The sequence below is a fragment of the Triticum aestivum genome, chromosome 7D (assembly GCF_018294505.1).
Source record: "Triticum aestivum cultivar Chinese Spring chromosome 7D, IWGSC CS RefSeq v2.1, whole genome shotgun sequence".
NCBI lineage: Eukaryota > Viridiplantae > Streptophyta > Magnoliopsida > Poales > Poaceae > Triticum > Triticum aestivum.
The window spans coordinates 235,169,286-235,186,216 of NC_057814.1; the positions used below are offsets into that span (position 1 = coordinate 235,169,286).

The following is a 16,931-nucleotide window of genomic DNA, read 5'->3' on the forward strand; positions in this document are numbered from 1 at the left end:
GAAGGATGGTCAGCTACTCGACCATGGAGATGAGTTGTTGTGCGATGTGTGGCCGGCCGTATGCGCAGATTTCATAGGCAGGAGCAGAGGGGAGCCCTTCTAGGAGCAAGTGCATGAAAAGTTTCACGCACGAAAGCATATTACGCCCTACGACATGTACATCATTCAACCACGCAACGCGAGGTCGTTGTCATATCGGTGGCACGCTATCTAGATCAGCGTCACCAAGTTTTGCAACGTGGCTCGTCAGCTCGAGGCAAGGTGGCCATTGCACGCGGCAGAGGACGAGATCGTAAGTTTTGCTTCCTCTTGCTCAACTTGTTGATTGATTCATTCACTCGATGTTGGTCTACACGTTATATGTAGCCCGCACGCGTTGTCGTGATGTACCACATGATAGAGGGACGGTCATTTACGTGCACACGCTGTTGGATGGAGCTGAAGGGGGAGTATGTGTGGGACGACATGATCTGTTCATGAAAAACTTATTGGACATCCGGGATCTAGTCGAATTTGAGATCTTGTTGTACTAGACTTAATTTGCATGGTATGTATGGATGATTTGTGCTATTTTTCACCTGAACTTTGATGAATATTGGCCGGTTTGCATGAAATTCGTTCGGTTTGTTGAAAAAGTGTTCGAAATGTATGCAGCTAGCAATGGATGGCGTCATCTCGCATCCGTGTCCACGGACTGGTCCTCCTGTCTGTAGACGGATGCGGGAGGATTTTGCGGGTTGGCGTTGAAGATGCCCTAAGATATATCTTCCTGCATCAGTGTGGCTAGCCTTTCTTTCCTGCGGTCAGCTCTGAAAGTGCAAGGCTACCAGTTATTAGATATACAAGAAAAGGGCCAGAGAAACTCACAACCACGATACTGCGACAGGGACCCAGAAAAGTTTCTGAGTGGCGAACACAAAATGGCTCACTCGTTGTGCTATGCGATTGCCGTGCTTCTACGGAAGGAATTGAGTCAGTGCACCTGCACTTGCACTAGCCAAAAATTGAGCCAGGGAAAGAGGCCCCGGATCATCCGACGCACAGGTGTTTTTTTTGAAGTTACGCACAGGTGTCTCTGAATGATGCAGTTTAGCCACTAATAAGCACAACTTAGGAAGTGCGTGGTAGCGATCAAACAGGAATCTACAGGTGTAAAGAAATTTACATCCACTAGTGGTGCAGTGAGTTCTTTTGCTTTTGTTTTTCCTTTTACTTGCATTTCCTTTGGCCCTTTGGAGACATGCACCAAAGCAACGAATCATACTAAATTCAGATATTATTATATCGAACCTGGATGTTAGGAACCACATGCGAGAGTTATTATCTGCCCTGGAAGAAACTTTGAATGCGTCTTGAAAGGTAGCAGGGAGTTGGCCGCAGTACAAAATTTAACTCAGTGTATAGCGCTGAGGTACAGACAGGCAAGCCCATTTATCACACAAATGCTATGGCAAACGACAAGACATGTAAGAAGAGCACAAATTACGCAAGATGCAATTGAAGTGAAAAGACAGGCTGCAATCTAGCATCAGGACATCACACATACAGGTCCAGCTGCATCCATAACTCTTTTGCGGGTGAAAAGTGACAAGAGACATTAGGCCATCTCCAAAGCGGATCACCAAATATCTAGACGTGTCCAGGAACATCCGGTCACGTCGGCCATTCAACCGTGTACTACAAAAGACCACGGACACCATTTTTCATTGATATTTGAATTAGTTTTTAAGTGCAAAAGATACCTAAAAAGAACTAAAAAAATCCTACTCTACTTATCCATGTCAGAGCTAAGGTCGATGACCCACGTTGGAGCCGCCGGCCTCGTCGTCGTTGGCAGCCAGCGCGAGCAAGCCGAAGTTGCTGACATGTGCTATTTGGCATCGTAGTCGTGATGCACCGACGCACGTCGGCGAGTGTGCGGGCGCTCTGCACGGACACGACCACCGCCCGGTTCACATCGACAACGTCCGACTCCGCAGCAACCAGCGGCACGTCGGCGGCATCCTTGCTCTCCGCACAATGCTCCACTAGAATCCAGGAGCACGAGGTTGAACTGTTGATCTGCCTGCATCATGGTGAAGGTGGATGTTGACGCGATGTCGAGGCCATTGTTTCCTCCGTCATGGGCGCCTCCCCTTCCTCCGCAATGGCCATGGGGTCGCCCTCCTCCTCCGAGCCAGCTTCAATGCGGGCTTGGCGCCAGGCATCCGCGGTGTGGACCTCCGCCTTGATTTTGACGCGGCACTGCGGCTTGAACATCTTGTAGTAGGTTAGCTTGCTCTGCACCATGGCGTCGATGGCCGGCGGAGGGGGTCTAGGGTCTCAGGCAGCAGACAACGGATGTGAACGGTTGAAGGATGTGCTTTGAGGTAGGGTTTTTATGGGTGGTCGGTCAACTTTAAATAGTTGGGCTAGGGGAAGCGGTGAAGGCTCATTGTGGGCAGTCGAAGTAGGTCTCTCGGGTGTTTTGCTGCGTCAATGTGGGTAGGCGGACGGACAGTCAAGCAGTGTGAATGCAGGCTTGTAGAGGGTTTTGGAGCCAACTGGAGGAGGGTTTGTGGTAGGTCTGACGTAGCGGACAACCAGACCCCCACCCCCACCCTACCTGAGCTCCCTTGTATTTTGGCATGGTATGTGGGATTTCGGGCATCCGGACTGGTCCGGCCGTTTTGTTTTGCGCGACTACACAAAAACGTGTGTATCTTTTCATTGATAGAAGAAGTTAGAGAAGTACAAAGCTAACGCCAACATCATACATCACGTACTATAGAGGGCGCGAGTACGATGATCGGATCAGAAGAACATGGGATACTCATCCCAAACATAGCAAGTCTATGTCTCCGGCAATATCATGTCGATCCTTGTGGCACGAGCCATGGCGTAAGCATGCATGTCCTCCTGGATAGCCTGCACAAGGCATGCAGTAGAGGAGTGGCCTGTTTTGATTATCCGTATAGCTAAAAGTGTCCAAACAAGTCTGGCCCAAATATTTGCGGGCGTTTTAGTAATCCACTGAGATGCCCTTAGAGCATCTAAAAACGGACTTGGCAAATCTGTCCCTCCCCAAACATCCGTGGGCGTGCCCGGATGCGACCCCAGATGGCCCCACTAATGTCCTAGGGCACAACCACAGACCTCATATCAAAATCTTAAACCCATGCCAAACAACCGCGATGCTATGGGCCGGATTGCCAAATGGGCCATTGAGCTCCTTCCATTTGATATTACATACAAACCGCATCGAGCTATTAAATCCCAAGTACTGGCTGACTTCGTCGCCGAATGGAAAGAGGCCGAACTCCCTAAAGAGTACGGCACATATTCCAATTGGGTTATGTATTTTGATGGCTCCAAAATGCTGGCAGGGCTAGGAGCGGGCGTCGTTCTAAAGTCCCCCACTGGAGACGTCGTTCAGTACGTACTCCAAATATTATACACAGACTCCAATAACGCAGCCGAATATGAGGCCTTATTGCATGGTCTCCGGATGGCTGTCTCCATGGGCATACAGCGCCTGGAAGTGCGCGGGGATTCAAACCTTGCAATATCTCAAATAAATGGAGACTTCGATGCCAAAGATCCGAAGATGGCGGCTTATCGTAATGCCATCCTAAAGATGTCGGCACGGTTCGAGGGGCTCGAGTTCCATCACGTGGCCCGAGAAAGTAATCAAGCGGCGGACGTTCTTGCTCGTATCGGCGCTAAGCGCGACCCTGTCCCACCTAACATCTTTCTGGAAAGGCTTTTTAAGCCATCCGTGGTGTGGCGGGGGGAAAGCGGCAACACTAGTCCGGATCCGAATACAACCCCCGATTCCGAACACACCGATATCATCGGAGGCTCATCCACCGAAATAACACCGTCGGCCCATCTCATTATGGCAGTCATTGCCCCATGGACCGAACCCTTTCTGGCCTACCTTAATAGGAAGGAACTTCCTGAGGATCAGAATGAGACCCGCCGCATTGTCCGGCGCTCGAAGGCCTACAAGGTTAACGACTGAGAGCTCTACAAGAAAAGTGCTACCGGAGTCCTTCAAAGATGTATCTCCGAGGAGGAGGGGCGGGAGCTCCTGGCTGAGATGCATGCCGGTCTCGGCGGGCACCACGCCGCAGCTCGGGCCCTTGTTAGCAAGGCCTTCCGTACAGGGTTTTATTGGCCGACAGCCCGAGCAGATGCACAGGACCTTGTCCAACGTTGCGTCGGATGCCAATTCTTCGCCAACCAAAGCCATATGTCCCCCACGGCCCTACAAACGATCCCCATCACTTGGCCTTCTGCGGTCTGGGGACTGGATATGGTTGGACCCCTTAAAGGAGGAAGCCATAAGAAAAAACATCTGCTGGTCATGGTGGATAAATTCACTAAGTGGATAGAGGCCAAACCAGTTAAAACGGCCGAGTCCGGGTGAAAGAACATGCGGTGCCCCCATGTTTGGTTTTGGTAAGTGATGACAATCTCTATGGACTAATGGTTGCCTTGAGTTATATTTGAAGGATTTGTCCATAGGCATTTCTTGAAGTTCATGTGTTGGTTTCAAGGAGTTTATGTGGTGACCAAGGTGTTATTAAGGAATTATCCAAAGTTTGGTCATGTGAGAGTTGAGCTTATTGCAAGCATGTCTTGGAGAAGAAGATTGTGTGATCATTCATGTATATCTTCAAGACATCATCCAAATGAAGAGAGTTGAATAGATTCAAGGTTGATCAAGACTAAGTCAAGAGTGAATCAACTTGATCAACTCACAAAGCGTAGAAGATGTACCAAGAGGGATCAAGCGATCCCATGGTGTGGTAAGCATTGTCAATTACGCTTTGTGTACTAACCCATGATCTTCGTGAGAGTTCTTTGTGGGGTTAGGTTGCGGTGTGCAAGTTCAAGTGAAGCATCATGAAGAGATCAAATGCTTGAAGCTTGCCGTCCATTGTGGTGACAATGGACTTGTGAAGATGTTGCGGTGTGCAAGTTCAAGTGAAGCATCATGAAGAGATCAAATGCTTGAAGCTTGCCGTCCATTGTGGTGACAACGGACTTGTGAAGATGTGCGGAAGAGTGCCTTACCCATAGTGGAGTATGGGGGAGCAATCAACTAGTCTTCATCGAGCCAACGCAACCAAGAAAGGTGGTCCAACTTCAGGGAGTCATGATCGTCATCATCTAGCTCAAGTGGACCATGTGCAAGGCAAAGGTTTGCCCTTGATAGGTTTTCTATTTTACCGGTCTCATGATGGTAGTTGGGAGACCGGGTTATAGGATCGATTGCCGTACTATCAAGGGGGGCTCTCGATGAGTAGCTTGATCGTATCATTCGTAGAGAGCTCAAACCATTGCATCCTTGCATCATCTTTATTGGTTCTTGTTTGGTTCTTCTCTTTGTGAGTTTTGGAGCTTATGGTCATCTTGATGACAAGCTCGAGTTCATCGAAAACGGAGTTCACTCACATCTTCTATGATGTTCTCGATGTTGGAGGTTATGCTGTTTTGATGCTACTCGTCGTCTTGTATCCAACAAGCTTGAGTTTGCTCAATTCGGAGCTCATATGCAGAAGTTATGGCAGTTTTGGTTTCTCGTGGAGTATACTTGTTGTCGTGGAAGTGTGCCCTCTCTGGTCCCAGCGGTAGTACCGCGGGCCGAAGCGGTAGTACCGCTTGGGTGCTACAAGCGGCAGTACCGCTCCACAGCGGTAGTACCGCTGTAGTCCCCAGCCATAGTACCGCTGCGGCTTCATGCTAGTACCGCCTCGATTCGAGGGGTCTTTTCCGTGTCGGGTTTTGCGGTACTAGCCGCGGCAGTGGGGGCAGTAGTACCGCCCGTGTGCGGTAGTACCGCCCTGACCACCGCAGTAGTACCGCTCTGGGCCCAGCGGCAGTACCGCGAGAGGGAGCGGTAATACCGCTGGCCAAGCGGTAGTACCGCTCTCTGCGGGGCTGAAGTTGGGGGTAACGGTTGGATTGTTCCCCCCACTATATAGGGGGGTCTTCTTCCCCATTCTACCTTATCCTTTTGAGCTCGTGTTCTTCCTCCATTGTTGACCTTCTTCGAGCTTGCTAACTCTCAATCCCTCCATGGATTCTTGCTAGTTTTTTAGGGAAAAGAGAGAGAGGAGATCTAGATCCACATTTCCACCAATCACTTTCTCCTCTATGTGAGGGGAACCCCTTGGATCTAGATCTTGGAGTTCTTGGTGTTCTCCTTCTTGTTCTTCCTCTCATTTTCCTCCCTAGCATTAGTTGCTTCGGTGGGATTTGAGAGAGAAGGACTTGGGCACTCCGTGTGCCCTTGCCATTGCATTTGGTGCATCGGTTTGAGTTCTCCACGGTGATACGTGGAAGTTACAAGTTGAGAAGCTTATTACTCTTGGGTGCTTGGTGCCCTTGAGCTTGTTCCTCTTGGGTGCTTGGGCGCCCTAGACGGTTGGTGGTGTTCGGAGCTCAATCATTGTGGTGTAAAGCTCCGGGCAAGCGTCGGGGTCTCCAATTAGGTTGTGGAGATCGCCCCGAGCAATTTGACGGGTACCGGTGACCGCCCCAAGGGTTGCCAAAGTGTACGGGTTCGGTGACCGCCCCCAAGGGTTGCCATTTGTATGGGTTCGATGACCGCCCTCAAGGGTCCCTTAGTGGAATCACGGCATCTTGCATTGTGCGAGGGCGTGAGGAGATTACGATGGCCCTAGTGGCTTCTTGGGGAGCATTGTGCCTCCACACCGCTCCAAATGGAGATTAGCATCCGCAAGGGTGTGAACTTCGGGATACATCGTCGTCTCCGCGTGCCTCGGTTATCTCTTACCCGAACCCTTTACTTATGCACTTTACTTTGTGATAGCCATATTGTTTCTTGTCATATATCTTGCTATCACTTAGTTGTTTATCTTGCTTAGCATAAGTTGTTGGTGCACATAGGTGAGCCTAGTTGTTGTAGGTTTTGTGCTTGACAAATTAACCGCTAGGTTTATTCCGCATTTGTTCAAGCCTAAACCGTAATTATTTTAAATCGCCTATTCACCCCCCCTCTAGGCGACATCCACGATCTTTCACCGGGCCGGTAATAGAATTCATATCCGGCGTCGTACACCGTTATGGTGTTCCACACATCATCATCACTGATAACGGCTCCAACTTCACAGCCGACGAAGTGAAAACCTGGTGCGCTAATCTGGGCATCAAGCTCGATTACGCCTTTGTCTATCATCCGCAGACAAACGGTCAAGTCGAACGAGCTAATGGTCTTATTATGAGCGGCATCAAGCCTAGACTAGTGCGGTCTTTGAAAGAGTCAGACAAGCACTGGGTTGAGGAGCTCGACTCCGTACTCTGGGGGCTGCGGACCACGCCCAATCGCACTACCAGATACACACCTTTCTTCATGGTGTACGGCGCAGAGGCAGTGTTACCCTGCGACATTATTCATGACTCACCTCGAGTGCGCATGTACGAAGAGAGAGAGGCCGAGCTTGACCGGCAGGACAGCTTAGATGTCCTGGAGGAGGAGCGCGATGTCGCAAAAGCCCATTCCGCATTCTATCAACAGCAGGTTTGTAGGTATCAAAGCAGAGAAGTGCGGGCCAAGACTTATAACGTTGGCGAACTCGTTCTACGCCTGCCGGAGAAGAAAAAGGACAAACTCAAGCCCAAGTGGGAGGGTCCCTTCATCATTGACGAGGTCCTCACCGGAGGAGCGTACCGCCTGCGTGATGCGTCAGACAATCGCCTAGAGCCGAACCCCTGGAACGCGGCCAGACTCCGAAGATTCTACGCCTAGAGCCAAACTCTTTGTTCGTCCCCTTCCCCCTGTTGTTTCCTTCATTTTTTCCTCTTTTCGTTTTTTCTCTTCAGCCTTACAGCTTTTCTGCAGTTCGACCGTGCACGCCTGATGCACACATCTTTAAAAGTGTACGTCCATTATACCTGGGGGCTTCTTGATAAGAAGCTTACTATTATTATTCCCCGAGCATCAAGCTCACTACATATGCGCCTTTTTCCATATGTATCTTTTCTTCACCATTATATGCATCGATATGACTTAAGTTTTGGCCAAGCTGGGTTGCCTGACTCCTGTGCTTATGCCCTACGTTCCCGTTAGTTCAGCTAGAGCATAAAGGGAGCACCTCTGCGATTGTTACTGAAGGGTCATCCGGATGTATACCTCAGACTGGGTGAAGCCGAAAGCTAGCATTCTTAAGGGAATATTTGGTCGGTGGATTAAAGACAATTTTTGCATTTACTACATTGTGAACCCCCAGAAGTTAAAACACACTGCGATTTTTCAATCACAGTTCGGACATGCGCATTAACGCATGCACACCCAGGGAAAGGAACCCTTAACGGAACTATTCTCTATGGAAGATGTTTCTTACAATCTTAATGTAATATAACATAACTAGCCGGATACTTGTCTGTTCAAGTAGCTATGACCCCTACGTCTGGTTTCCATGCATACCCGGTCTACTCGGCCGCTCTGGTATTCAGAAATACTCCGCACCTTCGGGTCCAGAGGTTGAAGCGAAAAGGTCTGCCATGACAATCGTTTTACAATTCAGCTAGAGTTGCGTATGCAAAGGAAAGTACATAGTCTCTTAGGACTCAAAAACTTCCTCCTCTATGCCGTCCAGCAGGCTATCTAACTTACAATCCTGCTGGGAATACTTGGCGGCTACTTTTACTTGGTCATATACCAAACTAAAGGGAACTTCTTTCCCATCTGACCCTAGAGGTCCGACCCGAGCCATATGATTCGGATCAAGCTTGGTGTACCGCATTTTTACCATGGCCCAGGCCTCTCGCACACCTTCCCGGCAGGCTGATATTTTCCATAATCGAAAGCGCCGCCGTGCTCCCTTGAATAACTCTAGGAGCTCCTCCATCTTTCCTGGAGGAGAGGCAGATGGCCACAAGGCCTTGGCAACACTTCGCATCACCTGCCGAGCTTGCTCATGCATGCGCGACAGCTCTTGTAGCAGATCGCCCGAGAATCCGGACATCTCCTCCCCGGGACGGCCCGTCAGCATACCTACAAACATAAACTCTATCAGTACCTTTAGTCTCCGAACTATCACTAGGTAAGTTCGGCCACATACTGAATATGCCGCCTCACAGCCTTTTGTTCTCCTTTACGGAGTCGGCCAACTGGGCCCGCACATCTTTCAGTTCTTTGCCTAGTTGGGTATTTGAATCTTGGAGTTTGTTCTTCTCCTGTCTGACTCGGGCTAGCACCCGCTCGCCTGCGGCATGTAGTCTTTTCGAATCTTTTTCCTCCAGTTGATCTGACGATCCTGTTATGAGATAAGCCGCAGTGTTAACACAGTCGCTATACAATTACTGTTTCTCGATGGAGGGAAATATTACCAGAGGATGTCTTCTTGGACTTTTCCAGTTCGGCGGTAGCAACAGTTAGCTGTGTCCGACACTTTTCCAGCTCTTGGGCTAGCAGGTCGTTCTTCTCCGTAAGAACCTGGTTGTACAACGATCCTTAAATCATTTGTACCAACTGCTTCAAGTCTCGGGGGCTACTGGCACATGGTCATCAAATTCGGACAAGATAAACCTACCTGCACATCTTTTAAATGCTGCTCTGTAGCTCTGTTAAGCCCATATCGAGCAGCCCGGATGTATGCATCAGCCGAGCTGAAGGCACCGAACGCCTCTTTTGAGAAGCGGGGATTTCGTAAAACGGCCCTCCGGCGCCGGTGATTCATGGCGCTCTCCACTTCCGAATTGGTGATGGACATATTTTCCGAACCCTCGGCAGAAGAACAGTCCGGCGCCACTCCCATATCGGGCCCCGTCTCCTCGGCTGGGACCGAATCCCGGCTATTAGGAGTACGACTGGCCGGGTCCCCGGACACAGTCCATCGAACCTTTTTCCTGATACAAGACGAACATAAAGAGTCACAGTTGGACGCAACTGCTACAGAACATAGTTGCGAACCCATAGCTCTTCGATGAAGGCTCGGTTGTATCCTTGTTTGCCTTCCTCTTCGAAGGCCTGCCCGGCGTGGGGGTTTCTCTCTTTGGAGATGCCCCTGGGGCAGCATGACGCGCCGAACGCCTCCCCTTTTGAGCACAGGACAGTGCAGTGGGTAAGGAAGAATGAGAAAAGTCTCTTGGACAAGGCATCTCCTGATTACTTACGTGTGAAGCGGGGAGAAGACCGGGATAGTCAGCGATGATGGCCACTTCTGTGCCGTCATAGCTCGTTTGGTAAAACACGCCATTCTCGAGCACCATGAATATATCCGGATCCTCTTCGGATCCAGGGTCAAGGTCCCGATTGTGGCCCTCGGGCTGCGGGGCGGGGCTGTAAAGTCCCTCGGAAGTCTTTCGCCAGTGTTGTTATAAATGGATGGGTTAACATTCGTTGAACGTAGCTCAGGGAGTAGAATGAGTAGAGCAGAAGAGGTGGGGCTTACCCAGCTAGGAGGACTATACATAGAGTATCCTTCCCTGTGCTTGATGCGTAGGAACTCCTCTTCCTCCCCTTTGAACAGTTCGGCCAATATTTTGGCCAGGGCGGCAGGGGTGTCTGGACCCTTCCGGCCGCAACGAGAGGCATCATCTTCCCCGTTGTAGTGCCACATGGGAAGTCCTCTATATTGGAGTGGCTGGACCCCCCGCACTATGGAAGTCGCCATTACTTCGACTATTGTATACCCGGACTGGGCGAGCATCTTTATCTTGCTCAAGAGTTGGCGAACCTCCACACTATCTTCCTCCTCGAGGCTCCGAGGGCGCCAGCTGTGGCGTTTCTTCAAAGGAGCCCTTGTGAACTCGGGAAGACCCCTTCGGACTAGGTCTGGAAGTACGACGTCCTCGATGTAGAACCACTCGGAGGTCCACTCTTCAGAAGCCTTCTTCGGTGTGCCGGATAGGTATCCGGTCCCGGCAATGCGCCATATTTCGGCTCCGCCCATTTCAAATATTGATCCCTCGTGGTTACGCGGGACAAGGCAGAATAACCTTCTCCACAGTTCAATGTGGGCCTCACAACCCAGGAATATTTCGCATAAAGCGAGATAACCCGCAATGTGCAGGATGGAGGCTGGGGTAAAGTTGTGCAGCTGGAGGCCATAATATTCCAGAAGCCCTCGGAGGAAGGGGTGAATTGGAAATCCCATGCCCCTTAGCAGATAGGGGACGAAGCACACTCGTTCCCCCGCAGATGGACTGGGGAAATCCTCCGCCTGGGTTTTGCCGTTGAAGGAAGCTAGCCCTGCTCGAACAGGGACCAAATCCGCAGGGGGGAGAAACCCCTGGGTTTGCAGCTTCTCCAGCTGACCGTGGGATACAGAGCACTTCTCCCACTCGCCTCTCTCTGGGCGGCAGGGACGGGAGGAGGTGATGGGGACGCTAGACATGTTGGAGTGTTCTTTCCTAGCAACCTTTGAGGATTTTCTCCGCGAGATGTTGAATGGATCTGGGATCTAATCTCGTTAAATAGACGCTGTCCCTCGCGTGGCTGGGGTGTTATGTGCAAAAATACCCTGACCTCTCACATTCGCTCGACACGTGGAAACTGAAGTTGTTGATACACAGAAGCCGAGGGGAGCAACATTAAATGGAAGGCCGAACACTCTACTTGGAAGTCATCGGTGGAGGAACCTGCCTTGCAATGTCGAAGACAATCTATGCGCCGAACACCTCGTCATTGAAGACTAGTTCGGGGGCTACTGAGGGAGTCCTGGACTAAGGGGTCCTCGGGCGTCCGGCCTGTTAGCCATGGGCCGGACTGATGGGCTGTGAAGAACACGAAGACCGAAGACTGCACCTGTGTTCGGATAGGACTCTCCTTGGCGTGGGAGGCAAGCTTGGCGACCAAATATGTAGATTCCCTTCTTTGTAACCGACCTTGTGTAACCCTAGATCCTCTCGGTGCCTATATAAACCAGAGGACTTGATCCGGAGGGAGAGACTCATTAGCATAGTCATACAGGCTAGGCTTTTAGGGTTTAGCCATTACGATCTCGCGGTAGATCAACTCTTGTAATACTCATATCCATCAAGATCAATCAAGCAGGAAATAGGGTATTACCTCCATAGAGAGGGCCCGAACCTGGGTAAACATTGTGTCCCCTGTCTCCTGTTACCATCGACCTTAGACGCACAGTTCGGGACCCCCTACCCGAGATCCGCCGGTTTTGACACCGACAGTACCTAACGCAGGCCTCGTCAAAGCAGCCATGCATTTATGCAAAGGAGAGAATGAGAGTTGTCCGCAACAATCCTTCTTGAGAATGAAGTAGGGATCATGTGTCTCCACTCCCACCACCATGCGCAAGAACAAGGGTATGCGCATACGAAGCGTCGATGAAAAAATGTTTCACGAAGTGTTGGTCCGGAGTGAAAGTAGTCCTTATAGAGCAACCATGCGCCAGCGGCGCTATCCCAGTTCAAAGCCCTCATGTCTTTAATTGAACCCTTGAAGTTCAGAATGTGCTCCACTTCTATCTCCATTTTCTCATGGATGCTTATCATCATCATCTTCGTCGTCTGAATCTGACGATCGAAGAACTCTATTTGCATTAATTCATTAGGCTCCTCCTTATCCAGCGTTTTGCCTGCAAAAAAAACCCCAAAAAAAACCATTGAACATTTTGTCAAACACATAGAGGGCAAGGTGTAATCCGGAAAGAGATGGACGTGCCGCACCGGCGTCCGGAGCGGCGGCAGTGTCCGCAACGGCAAGACTGGCGGGAAGACATTTTGTGGCGGTGGTGGTGGCATTGAGGGATCGGGACGGCGGCGGAGTTAGGGGAGCGCCGACGCGGACGAATGAGAAGAGAAGAGAGAAAAATGACTGGTCTGACTAAATCAGAGGGATTTGATGAAATATGTGGTCCTGTTTGTCGGATCCGACGTACGGACGGGCCTGTGCGCGTCTGGGCCTCCCTGTCGCCCTAGATATGAGCTGGATATGGATGTGCCGGTCATCTCATATGTATAAGGCTGGTTTGAAAAGTCCGGCTAGTTCATGATTTTGTAATCGGTCACTGAGTCGTCCGCCTGGACTCCTATAGAGGACATATGCTCCTACTCCACTCACACCCTATGTCAGAACTTGTGCAAGTGGTGAGGCACAAGGGGACCCAGGCGAGGATGAGGTCAATATCTGCCTGACCTTACTCTAAATGCAAGTCAAAGACTGCAAAGTTCTCCAGCTCACCATTGTCCCTGAGGTCCAATCTTAGGGTACATCAGCCAGCAGCAACAGCCAAGCCAAGTTCGATAGTACTGCCGTACTGGGGCAGTGAACAACGCAGCTTAAGTTGTACTCGTACTAGCGACTAGCATTTCACATCTGATTAAAAGGTCTTTTTTAGTTGGAAAGCAATACTAACTCGGGATAATAATGCTGTATTAACAACTACTGCACTAGTATAAATTTTTGACCTGAAGCAGAACAGCAGATGAGAACGTCGTCAATTACTTCAACTGATAAAGGGATTGCGACCCACAGTTTTGCAGTATAAGCCAAGCTTCAGGTATTCAGATCCGGAATTCCAGATTTGTCTCCATGGCATGCTCGTCATGAATGCTGTGTCTCTTATGCTGAAAAACGTGAGCATACAGGCAGGCTTTGTTCTTCATTCTCCATCACCACAATTCGGAGCTCAGACTTCAACAGGGAGCCTCTTTGTTGTGTTCCGCCTACAAAAATGCATGCGGCTGGCCTGTATTCTCCTCTGCGTGTGGCCCTATTTAGTTGGCCATGTTCACTGCATTGCCCTTCACACTTTGTCGCAGGCTTGCAGGAGCATGGCATGAAATGCAGGCTTATCTAGATCAAATGGCCCTTCCAGAGAGAGAAGGTTAGGCAAGTGAGGACAGGATTCGCCCTTGAAGCATATGGTTCTAGGCAGATGGACACTACTGGCCATTATGTTTAGTAGGAATCCTTAGTTCATACTGACGCAGCTTCACAGTTCCACAAGAGGATTCAGACAGCTTGACAAACTAGAATGTGCATCAGCTCAACTTCAGTCATCACGCCGCCTCGTAGACAGCAAGAAACATCAATGTACAAAGGCTAGTGTGGTGCTACTGGAAAGAAGCGGTACCAAGTCCAAGGCTCAAACAAATTAACCCCCTCACTTGCCACCAAACCTCAGTACGACAGTACCTCGCATATAATGCCCACATAAATCAGAAGAAAGCACACGCACAAGTCAGGGACGCTCCACATGCAGCAACATGGTTTTGTTCAGAGAACAAAAGCCATGAATCGGACAGGTTTACACATATGCAGAAATAAATTGCACCAAATCCACCGTCAAGCTTTAAGAAATATTTCTAGCAGTCTGGAAAACTGCAGCTGCTCGGACGGACTTACATCCACCACAGCATCTTGTGTTCTTGTCGTGACTCATGAGTACACAATTGTTGACATTTTCACAAAACACAAGACAAATTAACCAAATGAGCAAGAACAAGATAGTGACTGACAAAACAAAAAAGAAACTGAGCAAAAACAACCTGAACCGTCCCAAAAGGAAGCCCAGGACTTCATCTTTCTCGTGTCCTCCTCGCTCCTTTCCACGGCTCATGTCATCTTACCTATACCCCCCATCCCTTTTCCCCCAAATAGTTTAGTTTTGCTTATGCTATGAAGAAAGAATCGCTTCTCCTTTGCCTTGCCACCTCCACGATTCCCTTCCCACCGAGCTCTAGCATGGTTGCATCATCAAGGGGGAAAAGCACCGGCAATGGCTTAAACAATGGGGATGCACTCACAAAGTTGTGCAAGACAACTGCCAGCCTCCAAGGAGAGCAGAATGCACACTTGGTGGACTGAAGCTTCGGGCCGGGAAGCACACGGCGCGCGCGCTCTCCTCACGATGCCGCGGACTTGGCGCCCATGGATTTCTTCTTGGTAGTCTTGGTACCGACTCTGCTGCCCTTGGCGAGCTTCGCGGGGTCGATCTTGTAGTACTGGAGGAACCATTCGACGAACTTCCGCAGGCCAGCGTCAAGGGAGGTGGTGGGGTGGTACCCGAAGTCGCGCGCGGCGTGGCTGACGTTGGCGTGCGTGAACGGCACGTCGCCGTTGCTCGGCATGGTGACGACGCGCTTGTTCGCTTTCTTGCCGAGGAGCTTCTCGAGGATGGCGACCATGCGGGTGACGGCCACCGGCGAGGTGTTGCCGAGGTTGTAGACGCGGAGGGGCGCCGGCCCGCGCTTCTTGCCGGACTTGGAGCCCGTGCTCTTGCCGGCCGTGTCGAGCGCGCCGAGGCAGCCCTTCACGACGTCGTCGATGTAGGTGAAGTCGCGGCGCACGTCGGTGCCGTCGGCGGCGCGGAAGAGCGTGATGGGCTCGCCGGCGACGATGCTGCGGGCGAAGGAGAAGTAGGCCATGTCGGGGCGTCCCCACGGACCGTACACCGTGAAGAACCGGAGGCCGGTGATGGAGAGACCGTAGATGTGGTTGTACGCGTGCGCGATGGCCTCGCCGGCTTTCTTGGTGGCCGCGTACAGCGACGCCGGCCGGTCCGTGCGGTGGTCCTCGGAGAATGGCGCGTCGGTGTTGAGCCCGTACACCGACGACGACGACGCCCACACGATCGCCGGCTGCGGGTCGGCGTGCCTGGCGGCGGCCTCGAAGATGCTGACGAGGCCAGCGACGTTGGAGGCCACGTACGTCTGCGGCGCCCGCATCGCGTACCGCACGCCGGCCTGCGCGGCGAGGTGCAGCACGTGCGTGAAGGGCACGGCGGCGAAGAGCCGCTCGAGCAGGGCCGCGTCGTTGATGTCGGCGCCGAGTACCACCACCCCGCGCGACGCGAGCAGCCGCTGCCGCGCGCGCTTCAGGGCAGGCTCGTAGTACGCATTGAAGTTGTCGAGGCCGAGCACGCCGTCGCCGCGGGCCCTGAGCGCCAGCGCGCAGTGCGCGCCCACGAACCCCGCGGCGCCCGTGACTAGCACCGACATGCCCCCGTCCCGGCGCGGCGTGGCGCTCCGCCGCACCTCCCGCTCCCACGCGGCGCCCGCGTACGCCGACGACGACCCGAGCAGGTTCCGGTGCCGCGACGTCTGCCGCGGCGGGGAAGAAGAGGAGGCGGCGGCGGAGAGCCGGAAGGAGCGGGAGAGGAGGGAAGGGTAGTGCACGGCGAAGAGGCAGACGAGCGCGAGCGTGGCGAGGACGGCGGCGCGGAAGAGGAGGTGCGAGGAGGCCGCCACGATCTTGGAGCTCCCCGCGCGCCGCATCAGCAGCGCGCCGCCGCCGCTCGCGTACCGCTCGAGCTTGACGCCCTTGGCGGCCGCGTCCACACTGGCCGAGGAAAACGACGACGACGACGGGTGCGGCATTTAGTCCGTACTCTGCTCGCTCACGGGCTCACGTACTATACGGCCCAGCTCCGCGTGCGCGCGGGTCGAGTGGAGTGGGGTGGAGTCGAGCTGGTGAGTGGTGGCGGGGGTGGGAGTGAGAGTGAGCTATAACGAGGGGGAGGGGACAGCGGGGTTCAGGACGCGGCTTTGCTTGATTTGTGTGCTGCTACTCCGTTTAGCTCCAAAAACCAAAAGTAGGTCCGCTTAGCTTAGCTCGGGAGGATCGCCGGTCGATCGCTCACCGACGTTTACCGTGGGGGTCGGGCTGTGGTGTGTCGGGAAGAAGAGGGGAGGTGGTTTATCTGCTTTGCCAGGTAGTGGCCGCCCAATCAACGAACAGAAGTTTGTTGCTACAACTACAAAAATAGTAATTCCCGCGTTCCCTCCCACTGTGTCTCTCTCTGCCTTGGACGCGCCAGGGGGCTCCGTTTAGCTCCAATCAACTCACGGCATTTCCTTCTGGGCCAACACACCCAGGACAAACGTGAAAATCCCCTGATTTTCATGACGACCTATTTTGTATTGGGACCCTCTATCCATGATGTACCTGAAATTTCTTTTGCCATCAGTCAATTTTATTAGCAGCCATCTTGATCCAATGGTCCAAGATAGAT

At 52.0% G+C, this 16,931-nt stretch overlaps 1 protein-coding gene across 1 annotated transcript; it reads right to left on the reverse strand.

Moving 5' to 3' along the window:
* Window positions 1-14,263: 14,263 nt before the first annotated feature.
* On the reverse strand, window positions 14,264-16,567 carry LOC123166577 (UDP-glucuronate 4-epimerase 6). Its single transcript, XM_044584385.1, has one exon. The coding sequence runs from the start codon at window positions 16,294-16,296 to the stop codon at window positions 14,824-14,826; it is 1,473 nt and encodes a 490-aa protein (XP_044440320.1). The 5' UTR covers window positions 16,297-16,567; the 3' UTR covers window positions 14,264-14,823.
* Between the last annotated feature and the right edge of the window lie 364 nt (window positions 16,568-16,931).